Source organism: Pongo pygmaeus, chromosome 19, assembly GCF_028885625.2.
Source record: "Pongo pygmaeus isolate AG05252 chromosome 19, NHGRI_mPonPyg2-v2.0_pri, whole genome shotgun sequence".
NCBI classification, from domain to species: domain Eukaryota; kingdom Metazoa; phylum Chordata; class Mammalia; order Primates; family Hominidae; genus Pongo; species Pongo pygmaeus.
In genome coordinates this window covers 46,302,479-46,323,250 of record NC_072392.2, presented here as the reverse complement: position 1 = coordinate 46,323,250, position 20,772 = coordinate 46,302,479, and the positions used below count along the sequence as shown (strand labels likewise).

General features: G+C 39.6%; 1 protein-coding gene across 1 annotated transcript in view; it reads left to right on the top strand.

Annotated features, from left to right (window-relative positions):
- The window catches only part of BLMH (bleomycin hydrolase), a 46,017-nt gene that overhangs the window by 21,005 nt on the left and 4,240 nt on the right, over positions 1-20,772 (top strand). Inside the window, exons 8-11 of the mRNA XM_054459892.2 lie at positions 441-599; positions 708-775; positions 1,937-2,054; positions 6,294-6,363. Of these exons, the coding sequence (XP_054315867.1) occupies positions 441-599; positions 708-775; positions 1,937-2,054; positions 6,294-6,363 (415 nt within the window). The remainder of the gene's footprint in view (positions 1-440; positions 600-707; positions 776-1,936; positions 2,055-6,293; positions 6,364-20,772) is intronic.

Below are 20,772 nucleotides of genomic sequence, written 5' to 3'. Positions count from 1 at the left end.
AAAAATTAGCTAGGCGTGGTGGCGCACATCTGTAATCCCAGCTACTTGGGAGGCTGAAGCAGGAGAATCACTTGAACCCTGGAGGCGGAGGTTGCAGTGAGCCGAGATGGCGCCATTGCACTCCAGCCTGGGCGACAGAGCAAGACTCTGTCTCAAAAAAAAAAAAAAAAAAAATTGCTTTTGGAGCAGTTCTTGCTAGTAGGAAAAACAGGTAGATGCACCTCCTAATTGTGTCTCTTACACGAATTAGAATAAGCAAGGACCTCTCTCACATGTATTTTGCCACCTTGTGTTTCTTTGTTACTTAACAATGTGGCTGTAGTACTTAGCTTGTAGGCAGAGATGATGAGCTTGATGGAAACATGAACCTAAAGGAGAGCTGTGTGTTGCTTGACATTCCTGATTTTGTGCCCTAATCAATATGTTCTTGATCTTGATAGATTTGTTTAGTGAATGACCCTAGGCCCCAGCACAAGTACAACAAACTTTACACAGTGGAATACTTAAGCAATATGGTTGGAGGGAGAAAAACTCTATACAACAACCAGCCCATTGACTTCCTGAAAAAGATGGTTGCTGCCTCCATCAAAGATGGAGAGGTTGGTATTGTTTTTGTATTTTGCACATTGGGGTTAAAACATCTTTTACTTCTTTGGTATGATAGGAAGATGGGGTTTATGTTGACTTTATTCCTCTTCTGTTTCTAGGCTGTGTGGTTTGGCTGTGATGTTGGAAAACACTTCAATGGCAAGCTGGGCCTCAGTGACATGAATCTGTGAGTGCAGGAAATTTAAAATAGAAAGTCATTTGTGGGTTGTTGCTGTTGCAGTTTGCTGTTGGTACAAAATGACTCTGCCAAGGTTCATCCAAAGATGAAGGTTGACCTAAGGGCGCATCTCTTTCTTTGCATCCTGTAGAGTTTGAGGACTCATAGCAGAAACTCCACATACTTAAATACTCTAACCCAGGACATCAAGATCACACTTTCTATCTGAGTGGAAATCATTGGGTGCTCCTAAAAAGCCATCCTCTATGAGAAAGACACTTTAAAAAAATAATTGACTACTGTGTAAATGTGTTCAGTGCATTTGGGAGTGTAATGAAAGTTTTTCCAGAGCTCCCGTTTGCTATGTTACTTTGGTAACTTTGTATTTTGTCTTTGTGACAAGTGGGACTAATTTGCATGCATACTTTAAAGCGTTCCTCCTGGTCATTTATGACAATGAAAGTTAATTTGTAAACTAAATCATATAGGATTCCTTGACTGTTCACCATTCTCCATTTTAGGGTTACTTATAAGTAGTTGTTGCTTGTAGGAAGTTGAGTAAATACCTTGATAGAGAAATCTGCTAAAAAGAGAATTAATGAGGTTTAAAGAATTTTTGAAAACAGGTACATGCAACTCCCAAGTGTGTCTCTCATGCTAACTAGAACATGCAAGGACCTCTCTCACATGTATTTTGCCTTTTGTTTCTTTGTATTTAACAATGTGAGTGTAGTGCTTATGCAAAAATATTCCCCAATATTTTGGGCATTGTTTATTTAAATTTTAATCAGCAGTGATTTAAATGAATTCAGAAACTGGTTGGTTCCACTAGCTCAAAAGAGATCAGTTTTCTAAGAAGTTACTTCAAAAGCTTTTTTCATTATTTTTTAAAGTTTTCTTGCCTAAATGACAGTGTAAACTTGTCAGCTTCTGATGTGGAGAATTTATCTCCTTTTTTTCCCGCATACTCCTGTGACACATAGAGAATGGACTCCCACTGAGAGACTAAGTTCTGCATGTTCCATATTCTTTCTGAAGAGCTACAGCTAGAGCCTTATTTATTTGGAGCTGTTGAGCCCCTTCAGTTTCTTCTGAATTCCTTTTACAGCCAAAAGCCAGTTTTCCCCATGATCGTACTCCCTTTATTTTGTACTATCATTCTTTTTACAGCTATGACCATGAGTTAGTGTTTGGTGTCTCCTTGAAGAACATGAATAAAGCGGAGAGGCTGACTTTTGGTGAGTCACTTATGACCCACGCCATGACCTTCACTGCTGTCTCAGAGAAGGTATGACCCTCAGCATGCCTGCTGGAGTGTTTGCACAGATGGATCTACATTCTCCTGCAGACTATTTACCCAACAAAGCTTCATTCATAGTGTATATGATTTCTGTTAAAAGTTAGTTTCCAAGTAAGACATTGTACCTGTGTCACTTGGGGCTTGGCTGCGTGCTTAGAGGTAATATAAAAATAGGAACTTTCTATGAGGAGAATTCGGGTCAGCAGGGAGCGACTAAGTAACTGTTTCTGTAACTTTGGAAGGTCATGGTTTGAAGAGAAGTCAGCAAGGGAACTTGAGAGAAGATAACTTCTACTTTATAAGGAATCAGAATGTGCCCTGAAAGTGTTCATATCTTGATGACCTGTGTTCAGATTTCCCTTCATTTGTCATTCAGATTCTTCTGCAGTAAAATGTTAATAACAGTAATTTGTGGACTCCATACCCATTTTTAGTTATATGCAGAGCTTCAGGAAATTGAATGTAAAGTATTTTGAATTTCCTGTGAAATAGTGTGTATAGTAATACCACTTTTTCTAGGATACAGAGTTGGAAACAACTGAAATTTTATCTTTCACAAATAAACTCCTCACTTCCAGTCAGTAAAAATAGATATTTTCCCCTCTGTGCTCAGGGATCATCAAGAAGGAAGAACTTGAACTACTTTAATTCTTTACCACCACAAGCAAAAATATTCTTTCTATCCTAATTCCTGGAAAGTCACAGAATAACTACCTTGTATAAATTGTTTTAGAAAATCATTTTGGGTTTTTTTTTGAGACGGAGTCTCACTCTGTCATCCAGGCAGGAGTGCTGTAGTGTGATCTCAGCTCACTGCAACCTCCACCTCTCGGGCTCAAAAGATTCTCTTGCCTCAGCCTTCTGAGTAGCTGGGATTACAGGCGCCCACCACCACACCCAGCTGATTTTTTGTATTTTTAGTAGAAATGGGGTTTTGCCATGTTGGCCAGGCTGGTCTCGAACTCCTGACCTCGGGTGATCTGCCCGCCTCGGCTTCCCAAAGTGCTGGGATTACAGGCATGAGCCACCACCCCCGGCTAGAAAATAGTTTGATAGAGAATTGTTTTTGCTATCCTATCCACTAGATTTATGATCTTTAAAATATTTAGAAATATCTTAGCATATCATTATGCCACATTTTCCTAACTAGCCTATCTAAAAGTCCTGATTTGCTTTTTATACTCTATGCAGAATTGTGAGTGGGATGGAGTTTTCTCTCTGTACCTTTTTCTCACCTCTTCCAACTACTTCACTTGAAGGGTACCCTTTCAACCCCACAGCATCTAAGATCCCTGTGCTCTCTCCGTATTCAAAACTTGGTCTTAAAGGTTTAATTACATTCCTGCAAATTATAAGGCTAGTGCTTTGAGTAGTAGAACTCTGAGGTATTCTCAGTTTTATATGAGATCAAACACAGTATGGTGTAAAGGTGCCCTGAACTTAAGAGGCATTCTTAATGCTGATATTCCTGATCCTCATGTAGTTTTCATAAATAAATGTAAAGGTTGAGGTCTTGTAAACCAGCAAGCTGTTTTCCTCATTATTCCATTCGTCGATAATCTCAGCTCTGTAGTTAGCGAGACTCCCACACCAAGAAACAGGTTTTTAGGGTTACCCAGGAATATAATTTGCATTACTTATGTAGATCAGGAAAAGTCATTTTAAAACAGCAAAAGGGGATTTAAAAGTGTTATCACCCCAAATTAACAAAATTCTCACATTTGAACTATAAACAAAACATAAAGTTAGGTTATAAAAGGTATTTTAGACCGGGTGCAGTGACTCACACCTGAAATCCCAGCACTTTGGGAGGCTGAGGCGGGAGGATCACCTGAGGTCAGGAGTTCAAGACCAGCCTGGCCAACATGGCGAGACCCTGTCTCTACTAAATACAAAAATTAGCTGGGCATGGTGGTGTGCACCTGTAATTCCAGCTACTCTGGAGGCTGAGGCAGGAGAATCCTTTGAACCTGGGAAGCGGAGGTTGCAGTGAGACAAGATTGCACCACTGCACTCCAGCCTGGGTGACAGAGCAAGACTCTGTCTCAAAAAAATAAAAAATAAAAATAAATAAATAAATAAAATACATGAAAAGGTTTTTCAAATAAGGGTGCTTTATAACTAAACTAAAGTTCTTTAAATAAATTTTTAAACTATATATAGAGGTTTTTTTTTCTTGAGACTGTCTTGCTCTGTTGCCCAGGCTGGAGTGCCATGGCACAATCTCAGCTCACTGCAATCTCCGCCTCTTGGGTTCAAGCTGTTCTCCTGCCTCAGCCTCCTGAGTACAGGCATGCACCATCAGGCCTGGCTAATTTTTTTTTTTTTTTTTTTTGTATTTTTAGTAGAGACAGGGTTTCACCATGTTGGCCAGGCTGGTCTTGAACTCCTGACCTCAAGCAATCCACCTGCCTCGGCCTCCCAAAGTGCTGGGATTACAGGCATGAGCCACTGTGCCCAGCCGAGAATTTGGGGTTTGTTTTTTTTTTTAAAAAAAAAAACAACAAAAACTTATAATTTCCAAGAGAAATTCAGCTTTTTATCATTTCTATCTCTGTTATAGAATATTCCTATTTTTCAGAAATAAAAATAATGAATACCACTGTCGTTTTCGTGGGAACTTCCATTCTTTGATAAGCATGGTTTATTTCCTTAGGAAAATGGAGCTACCTTACATGCTAATAGTATAAAGCAGAAATTGTTATAACTGGAATTTTGTATTGAACATTTTCTCTTCATTCCACTAGAGTTTTTGATCCCAAAAACGAGTTTGATCTACACTTGAGTAATAGTACACAGGTAAATGCATACTAGTGGTTATATTTCCACAATTTTCTTTCTTTTGTTACTGATATCATGGAATCCCTATAAGGGAGTTCCAGGTGTTAATCATTTTGTAATTGTAGATGACCCAGAGAACAATTTGATCTAGGTCACTCCAGGAATTCATTGGCCAAGGGGAAAACATAGGAAACATTTTCAGACTTAGAGTAACAAGTAACTATATCACTTTAGGTGACATCGATTCTAACAGTGATATTTAAAAGGAAAGTAAAGTTGGACTACAGTGAGAGGAATAGAAAACCAAAACAGACATATAATATGCCAGCCGCAGAATGTATAGTATATAACGATACAGTTTTAAAGGATTTGGGGGCAAAGAGTAAGGATTAGTACAGGTAAGGGTGTTTGAAACTTGTGAGTTTGTTGGTGCTATTTGTGAGACAGAAAATTACTGAGATCCAAGAAAACTGCCAAGAGTGGAGTGTTTGGGTTAGCAGAGCCAAAGAGAACCAAATCCCACATAGTTGAGACTCATAGTTATTTGCAAGTGGGAGTTGACAGATGAAATCATTAGGCGATAATACAGGGGTCAGTGCTCTTCTCATGCTACAAAGATTTAAGTTGCTTTGACATCAGTAAATGTCCTGGGTAAACATGAAAGAGAAAAGTCTTCTCCCAAATGGGGCCTTCCTCTTGTCCCTCTCTGTGTCACTATAGTAAAGGCTGTAAATGAAGGTTATCATGATGAGTGTCACTGTCCCTTTAAGAAGACGAAAATTGAGCTTATTTTAATAATGAAGATGGAAGAAGGAGAACAGTAGAAGTGCCTGGCTTTTGTTTATGAAAAATGGTCTTTTTACTTTTGCTTTGCCATTCAGTCTCTTCTTTGAAATTCAATATTTGTGTAACTGGATCAGTAAAAGAATGCATTTGGAGAGTATCATTATTTGGTTTCCCCAAGTAGAAAATCAGGCAGTATGATGAGTGTGTTTTGTTTTGTTTAAAAACTCTGACCAGGTTTTAGAATTATTCCTAAAATAAAGTAGGATGCATTTGCTTTAATCAATATTGATTGATTAAAAGCAAGAATCCCCAGCTTCAAATGTTTACTGCTTTTAGTAGGTTAATATAGTTTTTCTTAGTCAAGGAGCATTTTTACATGCCTATTTTATGTATACAATAGAATAGAAAGGATGAAATATTATTTATTGCTTTGTTAGTTTATTATGTTTTTACCCCAAGAAATTCAAATTCCGTTTCTACTGGAGTATCCCTTTAGTGATCGTAGGAAATATATAGCCCTGACCAAATACTGTTTAGAGCAGGCTGCCTGTATAGAGCAGGCTGTTTCTTTCAAGTGGCTACAGAAGAGCTAAAATTATATGACACCTCAGCAGGGAGAATCTGGCTTCAGACTACTCACCATCATCCACTTTTTTTCAGGATGATCAGGATGGTGCTTTCACAAAATGGAGAGTGGAGAATTCATGGGGTGAAGACCATGGCCACAAAGGTGAGCTCAGTTTGGTAATACTAACTCCAGGTGACTGGACCTGCTCTACTCTGCCTCTCTGGGTGTCAGGCTGCTCTAGTGTGGAGGATTTCTCAGTAATTGGCTCCACTGACTAGACTATTCTACAGAAAAATCTGAGGATCTGATTTGTCCCCAGGATTCTCCTGACCATTATGGCATGCCTGAAATCCCAGGTTGACTCTGAGACTGCTATGTGCTGCATTTGTTGGAAACTATGTTGACCCTCCCCTCTTTGTAGACCGCTTGGTTAGTGAGGAGGTTGAATGCCCTTGCCAGGACACTTGATATATGGCATTTGATGCATTTTCTTTTCTTTTTTTTTTTTTTTTTTGAGACAGAGTCTCGCTCTGTCACCCAGGCTGGAGTGCAGTGGCGTAATCTTGGCTCACTGCAAGCTCCGCCTCCCGGGTTCACACCATTCTTCTGCCTCAGCCTCCCGAGTAGCTGGGGCTTCAGGCGCCCGCCACCGCTCCCAGCTGATTTTGTATTTTTAGTAGAGATGGGGTTTCACCATGTTAGCCAGGATGGTCTCAATTTCCTGACCTCGTGATCTGCCCGCCTCAGCCTCCCAAAGTGCTAGGATTACAGGTGTGAGCCACTGCACCCAGCCTTGATGTATTTTCATCTACTACATCAGTACTCTAGAAAGTCAGAAGCCTTCTGTATGGGAGAATGGGACTGGCAAGAAGCTTTATTTAGGCATTTATTAGAGACTCCTTAGAAGTTATCATACCTAAAGTGGAAATGAACACTTTGCTTGCCACTTAGAACTTCTTTATTCTGACAAATGAAAACCTAGGGAGAAGTCATAATTTACACTAAGTAGACTAAACAAAATAACACAGGTAATATATGAGTTGTAGAAAAATTTTAAAATATAGATAAAAAGTCTCTAATAATCCAACCACCTAGAGATCACTGTTGATTAACAGTTTAGGGTATATTATTTTAAAATTTTGAGACCACATTTTTAAAGACTGTCTTTAGTAATAGCTTTTGAAAGAGATTTTACACTTTAATTTTTAGGGTTCCAAACCAAAAGTGGCGATCACCATGGCATATGTGTACATGTGAGCATGTAGATACATGTGAGCATGTAGATGCATGTGTGCTGGGGGCATTTTGTAGCCAGCTCTTTTCCAGAGTCCCTTTTTCTTTTAGCCAATGGATTCTGGCTAGGAAAAACATTAACTGCAGCTTAGTAGACTAGTTAGAAGACTGAGAAGAACCAGGTAGGGAAGCCAGAGAAGTGACATTCAGAGATATTTGGAAACAAACTTGAGTATACATTTTACCCAACAGGAATTAGCCAGGCATTTTATTTTTAAAAAAAGAAAGAAAAAGAGATTTTAGCAACTCTTTGTTGTTGCCCCTCTCTGTGTTTAGAATAGTGATTTTCCAGCTATGTTCCTCACAGCCCTAGGATTTCCAAGGGTAAAAGGTAGAGGAGGGGGTGTGGAGGTTTGGACGTGAGCATATGGGACTTCCATAGCTCCTATTTGAAAATTGCTGTTTTAGAAGAGCCTGTTAAGCTGAGTTTTGAACTTGATAGCACTTTAGTATGCTGATTGGGCAGCACAGGCTTGTATGTGATAGCCAAAATCTGAATACCATTTATTTGTCATTCAAGGGCTTTTCATCTCCCTATGAGAATAATCACTGGTGGATTTTGGCTGACTGTCCCTGGAATCTGCTGTGAAACTCAGCAGCCCAGTGTTTATATGTAAACAAATACAAGTGCTGTTACTGCATTTCTCTTCATCATCAGATAGTTACATGTCTACCTTCTGTGATTTCTATAATTGTTCTGTGATTTCAGGGGTGCCTATTAAGTTAACTACCACGAATTAGAATACAACATTTTTAAATTGGTGGTTTCTTGTAAGGTGAATTTTATTTTAAGACAAATACACATTAGGGTCAAGTAGAGAAGGGTTTAAACCTCAGCAAAGTTAGCAGAGTAAAAATAATTCACAATTTAGTTATATCTGTAAGTTGGTGATAGTTAAGAGATGGATACTTGTCTTAAATTTGAAAGATTTGATTATTTCTAGCAAACATAAGATACTGAGTTAAAGTTTTCCTGTTGCTTCCAATGAACCCCCTGCAGCTTGTTTCATTTCTGGTCTAATTTGGTTCCTGTAATTGGCTTTGTTATCCTATAGGTTAGCACCTAGAAAAAGAACTAAAGTTATATTTGTTTAGATGAGCCTGGATCCGTCAGCTTGCTGCGATATTTTTCCATCTGTAATAGTCAGTGAGTTTGAAGATAGTAGTGTTATCTGGTTAAGAGAGGATAAACACTTGTAAAATCAGGAAAATGTGTTTTATGTAGTGTGAGTTAATGTCTTTATTATTTTGAACCTAAATACTTAAAGATAATTTTAGGTCACTTTACTGTATATAATTTTTCCATTTAGCTTTACCTCTTTACTTTTACTCAATAAAAGTTTTGCTTGTGCTAACTTATTCATTTCATTATTATGCTGAGAGAACTGTAAAATATGGGATCTTGCCCCTGTAACTCTCCTGTAATCCTTCTTAGTGAAATCTGCAGCTATCTAGTAAAGATTAACTTTTTTGTTGTTCTCAAATAACTGAAATGCCTGTGATTATACACAGCAAAGCATTTCAGTAGAGAGCCAAAAGATAAGAAATAGAACTGAAGTGGGGGTAGGGAGTCGTTCATTCAAGCCAAAATAAATTATTCTTATGTATTTCTTGGTAATGTTCTTTCTAACTTAACAGGAAGGAAGGAAAGAAAACATGATCTAATTTAATTGGCACACTTGGCCTGACCTTAGGAGAGCGCATAGTATGTTATTATGTTGGCAATATGTGTTTACCCCAGCAGGGCCTTCTTGTCTGTCATCCTAGTTGACATTGGCTGGCAGGTCTGAGGCAGGACCTCTGTTTATGCTCTCTTGGGAGACATGACAACCTTAAGAAGCACTGCTGGGATTTTGTTTCTGTAGATAACATTGTTAACAGTTTGTTGCTATTCTCTTTGGGATTTCTGACTGTTAAGATTGATGTTTCTGAAAAAGCAGTGTTGATAATACATGCTGGAGATAAACAGAGCAAAGATACCTGGGTAAGCTGCCTTTCCCCTTTGCCCAGCCCTGGCTTTGGTTCTCCCCATTGGTCATGTTCATGGCCCTCCTGTCCAGAAACTGTTTTGTAACACATAACCTGACTATTCCATAAAATGGACAGAAGGTTTCTTCTGAGCAGGAGGACATAAAAGGAGAAATTAGTTTTTGCCTTACTTTACCAGTTGGATTACTTCAAGTTGATGAATTCTGGTATTCATAGTCAGTTTTACTGAAAATTGGATGCATATCTAACATGTAATACTAACTTGGGTTTCTTTTCTCCCCTGCTTCTTAAAATACTTGACTATCCATTTTGTACCTTGTTAATGGATCATATCAGAAATGAATTTCACAATTAGGTGAGGGAACAGACTTTGGGATTTGATATATTATCTTTCATTTTGAAAAGTTGTTAAAAATATTTCATAAAATATTTAAGAATTTAAAATCAAGGAAGTCACCTTTGATTTCCTCTCGTTATTAGTCAGAAATTCACCTGAGAAGAGCCTAATCTTTAAGCCAAAGTGACCTGCAGATCCCCTAGCTAGTAAATGATAAAGCCAGAATTATAACCCAGATGGCCTGACACAAGAGCCAGTTTTCTTAACCACTAAACTGTGCTTTCTCTCACCTTCCCTGTTCTAGCATGTCATCCACTCAAGAAATAACAGGTCAGTTCATGGTCACTGGTGACCAGAAACAGTGGATGAAGGGATATAAAACTGTATGAAGGACCTGGAGATGTTATGTAAATGTCTGACGTTGGGAGAAAAGGCCCCTAGAGCATCATTTGTGGCTGAGAATCTGAGTAAAGAGTGGAGATTGGGGCATTCTGTGAGGGTTTGTCACATGTTAGCACATTGTGACTTAGGCAAGTCAGAAACTATGCAGCCACCCAAAATTTCCCTGAATTTTGTCCATGCTGCTTTATAATAAGGTTATTTCGTTGTTTTTTTTGTTTTGTTTTGTTTAGTTTTTGTTTTTTTGAGACGGAGTCTCTCACTCTGTCGCCCAGGCTTTAGTGCAGTGGCGCAATCTCAGCTCACTGCAAGCTCCACCTCCCAGGTTCACGCCATTCTCGTGCCTCAGCCTCCCAAGTAGCTGGGACTACAGGTGCTCCCCACCACGCCCAGCTAATTTTTTGTATTTTTTAGTAGAGACAGAGTTTCACTGTGTTAGCCAGGATGGTCTTGATCTCCTGACCTTGTGATCCTCCCACCTCGGCCTCCCAAAGTGCTGGGTTACAGGCGTGAGCCACCGCGCCCGGTCAAGGTTATTTAGTTCTTAACTTTTTATCTTGGACAATTTTAAACATATATAAAGTAAACAGGATTGTATTAAAGAACCCTGCATATGCCTGTCACCCACCTTCAGCAGTTATCAATATTCTGTCATGCAAATAATAGTGTATTTGATAGTCAATAAATTAAATTCCTAGATGATCTTTCTAATGAACCAGTCTTACTATGAAACTTTACTTCTTTGTGATTGGTTCACTTAGTTATGAGATTGTATTCCATTTCTAGAGCCTGACACAGCAGAACTCTAAATGTGGAATTATCATAATATAGTTCTTAATGCTTATTTGGTCCAGTTTCTCAATATGATAAGTAACAACTTCTAAGTGAAGATATGGAGGATATTTTCTAATTCTGCAACGTTCACTGAAGGAAAATACTTACCTTTTAAAAATTTTGTCTCTCCTGATTTTCATTTTGAACCAAGATGAGTTTTCCATTTTTCACATTGCTTTTGTTCCTTTCGGATACATGAACATTTGAAATTGTTTTTAACCCACATTTTTAATCTTTTCTTACAAATGAGCCTCTCTGTTCCTAGGAGATTTCTTTCATTTTAGTAAAACTTTCAGACTTCCTTCTAGAAAGGAGCCTCTAAATGGTTTCAGTTAAAGAGACTTTGGCATGTTAGAGATTAGAAACATGTTATCAATTCAGACTATATGTAGATTTCTGCTGCTTCCTAAAAACCAACATTATGACCTTTAATTGTCTCACCAGCCAAACTGCCACAAGTGATTTTGGAGATGGTATATTCAAAGCTAGGCACAAAAATCAACATACTCATATAATGCTGTGTTGTAGAACCAGGTGAGTTGTGGAGAGACAGTTACTAATAATTAATTCTTGATTTTAGATGCTGGGCAGTAATTTAACTCATTGTAGTGTCACATTTCTATGTCAATAACATGGACAATTTGTTTCTTTATGAGCTCCTACAGTTTGTATGTAGCCATCAAATGAAATAATGTATGCAAGCATTTTTCAAACTGTATATTGTTACATAAATCTAAGGAGTTATGAACAGCCCATATTTCTGTTGGAGGTACTCAGGACATAAAGCTACAGGGCATCTTGCTTCGTGAGAATTCAAAGTTTGCTAATGTATTTGTATTTATTTCTCCTCATGACATCAGAGTAGAGTAACTCAGGATGTGAACATGGGTGATTATACCCAGGTTTTATGTGAAGAAATTAAAACTTACTGACAGTTGTGTCTTGTTTGGGTTGCGCAGAATCAGAGATAGAATTGGAATTCAAATCTCTTAATTTGACACAGACAGCTTCCCTAAAAGTATGTATTACTTACAAAAGACAATCAGTTATTTGCAGGTCTGTTTGAGGTTCAGTTCTGGATTTCTAGTACAATAATGGAAACTATAGGCAATGTTGGGCCAGACTTGCTGAAACAAGAGTGAATTGTAGAACTTAAAAGCACAGGTTTTTGATTTCCAAGAAAGGGGCGAGATGCAAATTTGTTTTGTCACCTCAGAGGTTTTCATATCTCTCCAGGCTTGGGAAAAGTGCTGCTACCATTAAATCTGGATTCTGGGTTCTTTGATAAGGGCTTTTTGTTGCCGTTGTTGTTGTTGTTGTTGTTGTTAGGGAGTCTTGCTCTGTCTACCCAGGCTGGGGTGCAGTGGTGCAGTCTCGGCTCACTGCAACCTCTGCCTCCCAGGTTCAAGCGATTCTGGTGTCTCAGCCTCCTGAGTAGCTGGGATCATAGGTGCCTGCCACCATGCCCAGCTAATTTTTTTTTCTGTATTTTTAGTAGAGACGGTGTTTCACCTGTTGGCCAGGTTGGTCTCGAACTCCAGACCTCAAGTGATCTGCCCACCTCGTCCTCCCAAAGTGCTGGGATTACAGGTGTGAGCCATCACGCCCGGCCCTCTCAGAAGGGCTTTTCACCATCCATCTTCATTAACCAAAAAGCCTGCATGACGTTGGCTGAGGAATAGTGTATGTAGATGGAATAGAGGAAGTATGTACTCTCCAGTTCACTGGTGCTCCATGATCAAAGTGTGTGACTAAGAGAGGGCTATCATTATGTGGGCAAGGACAGACTATGTGACAGAGCTCCTAACCCGCAATGAGGCATCTGCTTCAGGGAGAAATCTCCTCATATTGAATGTAGAGTTTTGTGTATAGATGCTTTTTTACCTGTAGATAGGATCTGTAATTTTCACCAGATTGCCTCCAAGGTGTTTGTACTGGTTTAAGAAGGATGGAGGTTAAGCACAGAATCTGGAGCCAGACTACCTGGGTATACATCCTGGCTAACCCATCTATTGGCTGTGTAACAGTGGTCATTGGTATTTAACTTACCTAAGCCTCAGCTTTCTCATCTGTAAAATAGGGATAATAATTGGACCTGTCTCGTAGGGTTGTTGTGAGAACCATGCCAGGTGCATAAGAAGTGCTTAGAAATATTAGCTCCCATTGCTACTGTTGTTAATGTTATCTATAGACTGAGGGCAAGAGAACAAGAACATGAAGCTCCCTAACCTTTCCCTTCTAAAGGAGGGCATCTAACTTGCCCCATGGTTCCAGTTTCAGATCTCTAAAAATTCAGTGCCCTAGTGTGATCATTATGCTACATCACCAGTGTAGTGGGCAGATGACCCATAGTGTGGGCTTAGTGTCGTGAGAGAAAGCAGTGGAGGTGAATAAACTTAGTGCTGAGGAAAAACCATTAGCAGTAGCATCAGCTCACATTTATTGATGGGATGCAAGGAACCGTGCATAGGCCATGGCGGAGTGAATGTCTCTGACCCTCAGAGGAATTTCTGCTTATTCACCTGTGACACAGGAAGGGGATTTGAAGAGGGCTGTGATGTGACAGAAGTGGCATTCATGGTGTGCTCCTCAGACTGTAAGATATAGGATAAATAGACCGAGAAAAGCAGAGAAGGGATGATTTTTTTTCCAAGAAGGCAGTTAACAGAAGAAGAACTAGGAAGTACCTCCTCTCAGTGGGGAGACAATAGGAAGACATGGAAGCTGAGGTGATTGAAAAGGGTGAGGGGTTGGAGAGAGCGCCTTGGAAGCCCAGGACTAGAGGGCGTCAGGAAGAACATGGTGGTAAATAGTCAAACAGCAGAGCAGACAGAAAATGGGTCAAGGAGAAAGGCTGTTGGGTTGGACTTAAGGTAGTTTTTGGAAACTTTAGGAGGGGTCAGGGTGCGAGCCTAGCTATACTATTATGCTCCATCAGCAGCATGTCAGTATTTCGTTCCTTCAAAGGCTACGTACAGTGGGGTTGCAAGGAATTGAAGCTGGGACAATTAAGGCTGTAAATCTTGGCCCCATATGGTGTTTGTAACCTATTGTAAGAACAAATATGTAAAACATAAACACAAGAATAAGCGCAGAGTCACACACGGGATAAACTGCAAGGGAGATGGTCAGTGACTGGAACTGTGAGGCCTCCTTAGGGATTCTTCAAGGGTGACCCTCTTTAGGGAGGATGTTAGGGCTGTGGCTTTTTTTCTGAAAAGGGAGAGGGAGGCCAGCCAGAGAAATGGTGGCTGAGAAGTGCAGCTCTTGGCATTTGGAGCATGCGTTGAACAGGTCAGAGGAGTGAAGCCAAGAAATAATGTGGCTTGCCATTCACAGAGCTTTTGAGGAATGACCGACAAGCAGACTTTGTCTGAAACAAATAGGAGTAGTGACAGTTTGGGGTGAGAGAAAAGTCATTGAGTTTCAGCGGGAAAACAAGACCCTTGGATGGCATCTAAATTTGTGCTTTCTTCTCCGGGTTCACCCTCAGAGATCCTGGAGAGCTGTGTGTGCCCTCAGGGCTGCCTAGCTCGTACTCATTGGTCTAGAGAAAGAAGTCAACCAGGAGGTGAACAGGCTTCTTTTGGGCTCCTTAGTAGAGGGGCACTTCTCGGGCTGTGGACACTTCTGCTGACTGAACTTTGTGCTAGTTTAATGGTTTAAAAAATACAAACCACAAGCCAAAACAACCCCTTTTCTCTACCACATTTTCCACCCTGCATTTTTCCTACTATATTTACTAAGGAAACGGTACCTTCTAACCTTTGTTTCTGAAAGAGGCCCCAAGTAATATCCGGCTATAAGAGTATCTCTTCTTTTATCAGCAAATGGTTTATGAATGTAAATGTGTCCTCACCACATAGCCAGACTTCTATGTTTTCTCTGGAGAAAGAAGAAGCCTCTTCTCAGATCACTGTTTCAAATGGCAGTCATAATTATAAGGGGTGGTTTTGGTTCCCTTCCTCTGGCTTTTTTTTTTTTTTAAAACATCCAACCCATCCTGTTATCTGTCTTTCTAAATACATGCACTTAGAACACATGGTGTCTCTTTGATTTAAACAGACAAAATAGCTAGCCAAACGTGGTAGTATGCACCTATAGTCTTAGCTACCCAGGGGGCTGAGGCAGGAGGATCGTTTGGGCCCAGGAGTTCAAGTCCAGCCTGGGCAACATAGTGAGACTCCGTCTCTAAAAAATAAATAAATAAAAGATACAAAATACGTTATAAATGCACCCAACAAAAATAGGGTTCCTGTTTGTTGATATGGGGTTTGTGAGCAGATGGAGTTTGTTTCAAAGTTAGGTACCTGAGCTAGACTAAATGCTATCTGTTGCTGAAGCCATAACTACCTCCCAAGTCTCTTTGCCCACAGAGTGCTCAACTGGAGGAAGCTGAGCCCTATGAGAAAGATGGAATTTGAATTTACGACCTGGATTTGATGTTGGCTTTACTTACTGCCCTCTTTCCTCACAGCATTGTTGTGAGGATAAAAATCAAACCAAGGATAGTGATGTGAAATTGCACTGTGAAGTGTAAGCTCCTCACAGGGTTTTGGGGGTATATATGTGTGCATTTTTTTTGTTTTGTTTTCTAAAGTGTAATTCTTTTAATAGATAATGAAATTACATTGTTCCAAAATCAAAATATAAAAAGGTATATGAAAAAGAATTTTGTTTCCATCTCTGTCACTCTTCATTCCCCTGCCTCTCTCTTAGGTTATTATTTCTATTTCTAGTATGTCTTTCCTTATTTTTTTTAGTACAAACATACACATATATAAATATATTATTGCCTCCTTTTCTTACACTAGTGGTAGCACACTAGGTCGCCTGCTCTGCATCTTGTCCTCACTTCACTTACAGCATATCTTGGGGACATTTTCTTATCAGTACATCAGTACAGCTTCATTATCTTCCATTGTCTGGATCTACCACAGTTTATTTAACCATTTCTTTTACTAATGGGACTTGGGTTGTTTCAGTCTTTTGCTATTACAAACATTATTGCAGTGGGTTACTATATATATGTACAGTGCTTAGAATAGTGCCTGGCACATAGTAAGTGCCGAATAAATATTAGCTTTGTTGCACATAAATTCATATTGTATGCACGTAAGTACTGTGTATCTGTAGGATGAAGTCCCAGAAATGACACTGCTTAATGAGGAGGGTAAATACATTTGTAATTTTTCTAGATACAGAAAAGGACAGATCCAACATCTCTGGACACCATTCCATAGGCATTGTGTCATTTTGCACATTTGCAACATACCCTGTACAAATTCAAGGAGGTATTAGGTCATGCTTCACCCAGTGGATACCTAACAGAAGTGGTTGACAAATTGTCACTACTTAATTATCTGTTGAAATTATCTGTGTTCATAGTTGGGGACTATGCCAAGGCCTTAGTGAGTAATGGAGTTTTTCATTGAGAGTCTTGTTTCTGATGTTTTCTTATCGCTTGTCCTTCTTTTTGTTTTTTTTTGTTTGTTTGTTTTTTCATTATAATAGCAGAAAAATGTTTATAAGTGTAACACCAGTTAAAAACCAAAAGAAAAAGATTGATAAATTTGACTTAATAAAAACAAAAAATGGGCCGGGCATGATGGCTTATGCCTGTAATCCCAGCACTTTGGGAGGCTGAGGTGGGTAGATCACCTGAGGTCAGGAGTTCAAGACCAGCCTGGCCAAAGTGGCGAAACCCCATCTCCACTAAAAATACGAAAAATTAGCCGGGCGTGGTGGTGGGCACCTGTATTCCCAGCTACTCAGGAGGCTGAGGCAGGAGAATCACCTGAACCCGGGAGGCAGAGGTTGCAGTGAGCTGAGATGACACCACTGCACTCCAGCCTGAGCTACAGAGCAAGACTCTGCCTCAAAACAACAATAAAAATTGTTAATAGGCTAGAAAATATAAACTAAATTAGAAGGCCAATTACATAATAGGAAAAAAATGTTTGCAACCGATATAAAATATAGAGTGTACTGTAACTGATCACTATGAAAAAGAAAAAAGCTCCAATTTAAAATGTGCAGAGGGCTAAGTGTAGTGGCTCACCCCTGTAACCCCAGAGGTTTGGGAGGCCAAAACAGGAGGATTGCTTGAGCCCAAGAGCTCGAGACCAGCCTGGGCAACATCGCAAGACCCCATCTCTACAAAAATTAAGAAAATTAAGTGGGCGAGGAGGCGCACGTCTGTAGTCCTAGCTACTTGGGAGGCTAAGATGGGAGGATCGCATGTCCCCAGGAGTTTGAGGCTGCAGTGAGCTGTGATTGTGTCACTCAGCCTGGGTAACAGAGTAAGAGCTTGTCTCTCTCTCTCTTTTTTTTGAGACGGAATCTCACTCTGTCGCCCAGGCTGGAGTCCAGTGGTGCGATCTTGGCTCACTGCAACCTCTGCCTGCCTGGTTCAAGCAATTCTCCTGCCTCAGCCTCCTGAGTGACTGGCACTACAGGCACACGCCACCATGCCCAGCTAATTTTATGTATTTTTAGTAGAGATGGGTTTTACCATGCTTGCCAGGCTGGTCTCAAACTCCTGACCTCGTGATCTGCCCGCCTCGGCCTCCCGAAGTGCTGGGATTACAGGCATGAGCCACCATGCGTGGCGAGACCTTGTCTCTTAAAAAATGAACAGAGTTCTCAGACAGACACTTTACAAAAGAAAATTGTCAATAGCAAGCAAACACATAAAAGGAGAAAAGGCTCAAAATGGATCCAAGAAGAAAGTTAGTAATTATGTATACCAGATATTGATTAGGATATAAGGAAATTTAATACATTTATTTACTAATAAAATTAAGCATTGCTTAAGACAGGGATCTTTTCTGAAATGCATCATTAGGTGATTTTGTGATTGTGTGGACATCATGGAGTGTACTTACACAAACCTTGATGGTATAGCCCATTGCCCCTAAGCTACAAACCTGTACAGCATGTTACTGTACTGAATACTCTAGGCAGTTGTTACACAGTGTTATTTGTGTATCTAAACATAGAAAAGGTACAGCAAAAATACCATATTATAATCTTACAGAACCACTATCATATATGTGGTTCATTGTTGACCAGAATGTTATTACACAGTGCATTAATGTAGATGATTAAGGGTGTGCACGAAGATTTACTTACAGAAATGTTTATAACAGTATTGTTTCTAAGCATGAAAAAATCCGGATTCAAACAATAGGGGACTGATTAAATGTGTTTTGATTTAATCATGTAGATTCAGTACTTAAAAATTATGATGTAGATAGATGTATTTCATTATCAATAAGGAAAGAGATTAATTGGAAAACAGTATGTGTATTACTTTGTAATACAAGACCACCATGTATGATGTCTCATTTTTATGAAATTAAAGCGTCTAGTACATGTAGAAACTTTATTAAGGATGCATGTAAAATTTGACAGAGCTTGAACATGTGTCCCAAGGTGGTGGGATTGTAGGCAGTTTAAAAATTAATATTTGTCTTCTCTTTCTCCTCCTTTCATGTTTCCAAAACTTTTTATGACGAGTTGGGTAATTTTTAAGGAGTTAAAAAGCAGTGTAACATTTTAAAAATTTTGGAGAGAAAATCTATCCCGTGTCATAAAATTTTCATTTTTTATTGCTTTTCATGGTTTTTTTTTTTTTTCATGTGCATCTATATTTGTAACATAGTTGTAATTATACAGGATATGCCACTCTAATCTATTTTTTATCACCTAAACACTTTTTTATGTTGCTACACAGTCTTTGCAACTTCATTATAAAGTGATTCCTGTTCTGTGAGGTGGTTTCTCCCTGATGATTAGGAAGCTTGAAATATAAGACAAGTGCCAGTGAGGCTTCTGCTTTCCTTTCTGGGAGGCTTTCTTCAACCTTGAGTTATGGCCGCCAGGTGAAAGATTGGCAGTGACTGAATGAGGCCTTGGTAGTCCAGCTTCTTAGTTCCGTGCTGCCAGACAGACCGTCAGAGCAGAACAGAGACCTTCATTTTGTCATAACTTTTTTAAAAATGGCAAAAAATAATAGCTACATACAGTTTGTTAGTGAGGTGAAATACCTCATAGAACAAAGACAACAAAGAATATAAAATGTTTCTAATATGTTAAAATATAAATATTTTATACTCTTTGTTTTCTTTAGTCTGAAAGGCTTAAATCTTACATTTCTGGTGGGATTTCAGAAAAAAAATGTTTTCTTAGGTAAAGCGTCTTTTTTCCCTTAAACTAGCCCATTTGAAACTCTTCTGTTTCTGAATGAATTTCACCTAACCTGTCTACAGCTATATTCACAGACGCTGTTTTTCCCTTTACAGACCGACCCTACCCTTTCTGTTACAAAATACAGAAACATTCCCAGTGTTTTTTGGTTGATTGGTTGGTTTGAGGTGTTTTATTTTGTTTTGAGGACTGTTCACTTTTCTTTCTTTCTCATTGCATGTAAACAAGACATTAAAGTTTAAACAAAATTTAATTTCACCTTAGTTCCTAAAGCTGACTTTCTTTATCTATTTATCTGTGTTTCCCTCAGTGTAACCTTGGGATCCCTGGAGCAGGTTTTTATTTTGTTTTCTTTTCTTTTTTCCTTGGAATGCTTGTGTCTCATGGCCAGTGTGCCTAAGGGTTAGGAGCTGCACCTTCCTGAAAATCAAAAGGGCCACCCGAATCCTGCCTGAGCCGGTGCTTTGCTGCTTCCTACACAGGTTTCAGACACACTGATCCTAATCTTCTCAGTCAAACTCCAAGACACACAGTGTCAACAGTTACGGCAGCCACAAGTTCATTATCTACATAGGGCGCAATTACTTGGCAGCTACCTAGACTGTGAGGTTTTTGTGGGTCCCCAAAGAACTCATATCCTGAAGAGAGAGACTAATCAAGGCGGGTCCTCTTGGCAGGGACATTGAAAGAGTGGATTACAATTGATAGGAATTTTAATTTGTGAGGACTTAATCTGATATGCTTTTGGAACGAGATAGTGTAGATGTACTTATTGTCCATTTTCTGGGAGCATTCTTTGAAGATTCATTTGATTGTATGGTGATAGTATTGTTGAAAGGACACAGAATTTTATTACATGAATCTGCTTCTATCCTTCACCTGCCTAACTGCCCAGGGCCACTGCAGGGATTTGTTCAGCCTGCATTGTGGTGAGGGAAGGGATGACTAATGTCTCAAACAGTGTGGTGTTCCCTAGTCTGCTCTCCTGCTTGCTGAAAGCTCCTTTTTGGGAAGGCAGATGCTTAGTTTTTTAGGAAGCACTCACTTAGGATGCAGTATTTTAGTTTTAAATAGTACGCACTGGTTGACCTTTGAGCGGACAGAACTTCTGTTGCCAGAACCTGGTGGCACTGGTGTGGGTGATGTTAATTAAGGGCCAGGTCTTGACACCAACAAAGCCAGGAAGTTCGGAATATATAATCAAGACAAGCCAGAAGTAGCACAGGCTACAGAATGGGCCTGTACCATCCTTCCGTCTCTCGTCTATTGAAAGTAGGGGCCCTGGATCCAGGAGGCCAGCTTATCAGGAGACAAGGGTGCATTCCTTTACCTGCCTTGGTCGGAGCACTTGAACACTTTTACAGAGCACTCCCAACCCCCACCATTCCCACCCCCAAGACAGGGTCTCACTCTGTTTAGGCTAGAGTGCAGTGGTGTGATCTTGGCTCACTGAAACCACAGGCTCAGGCCACCACACCAGCTAATTTTTTTTTTTTTTTTTTTTTTTT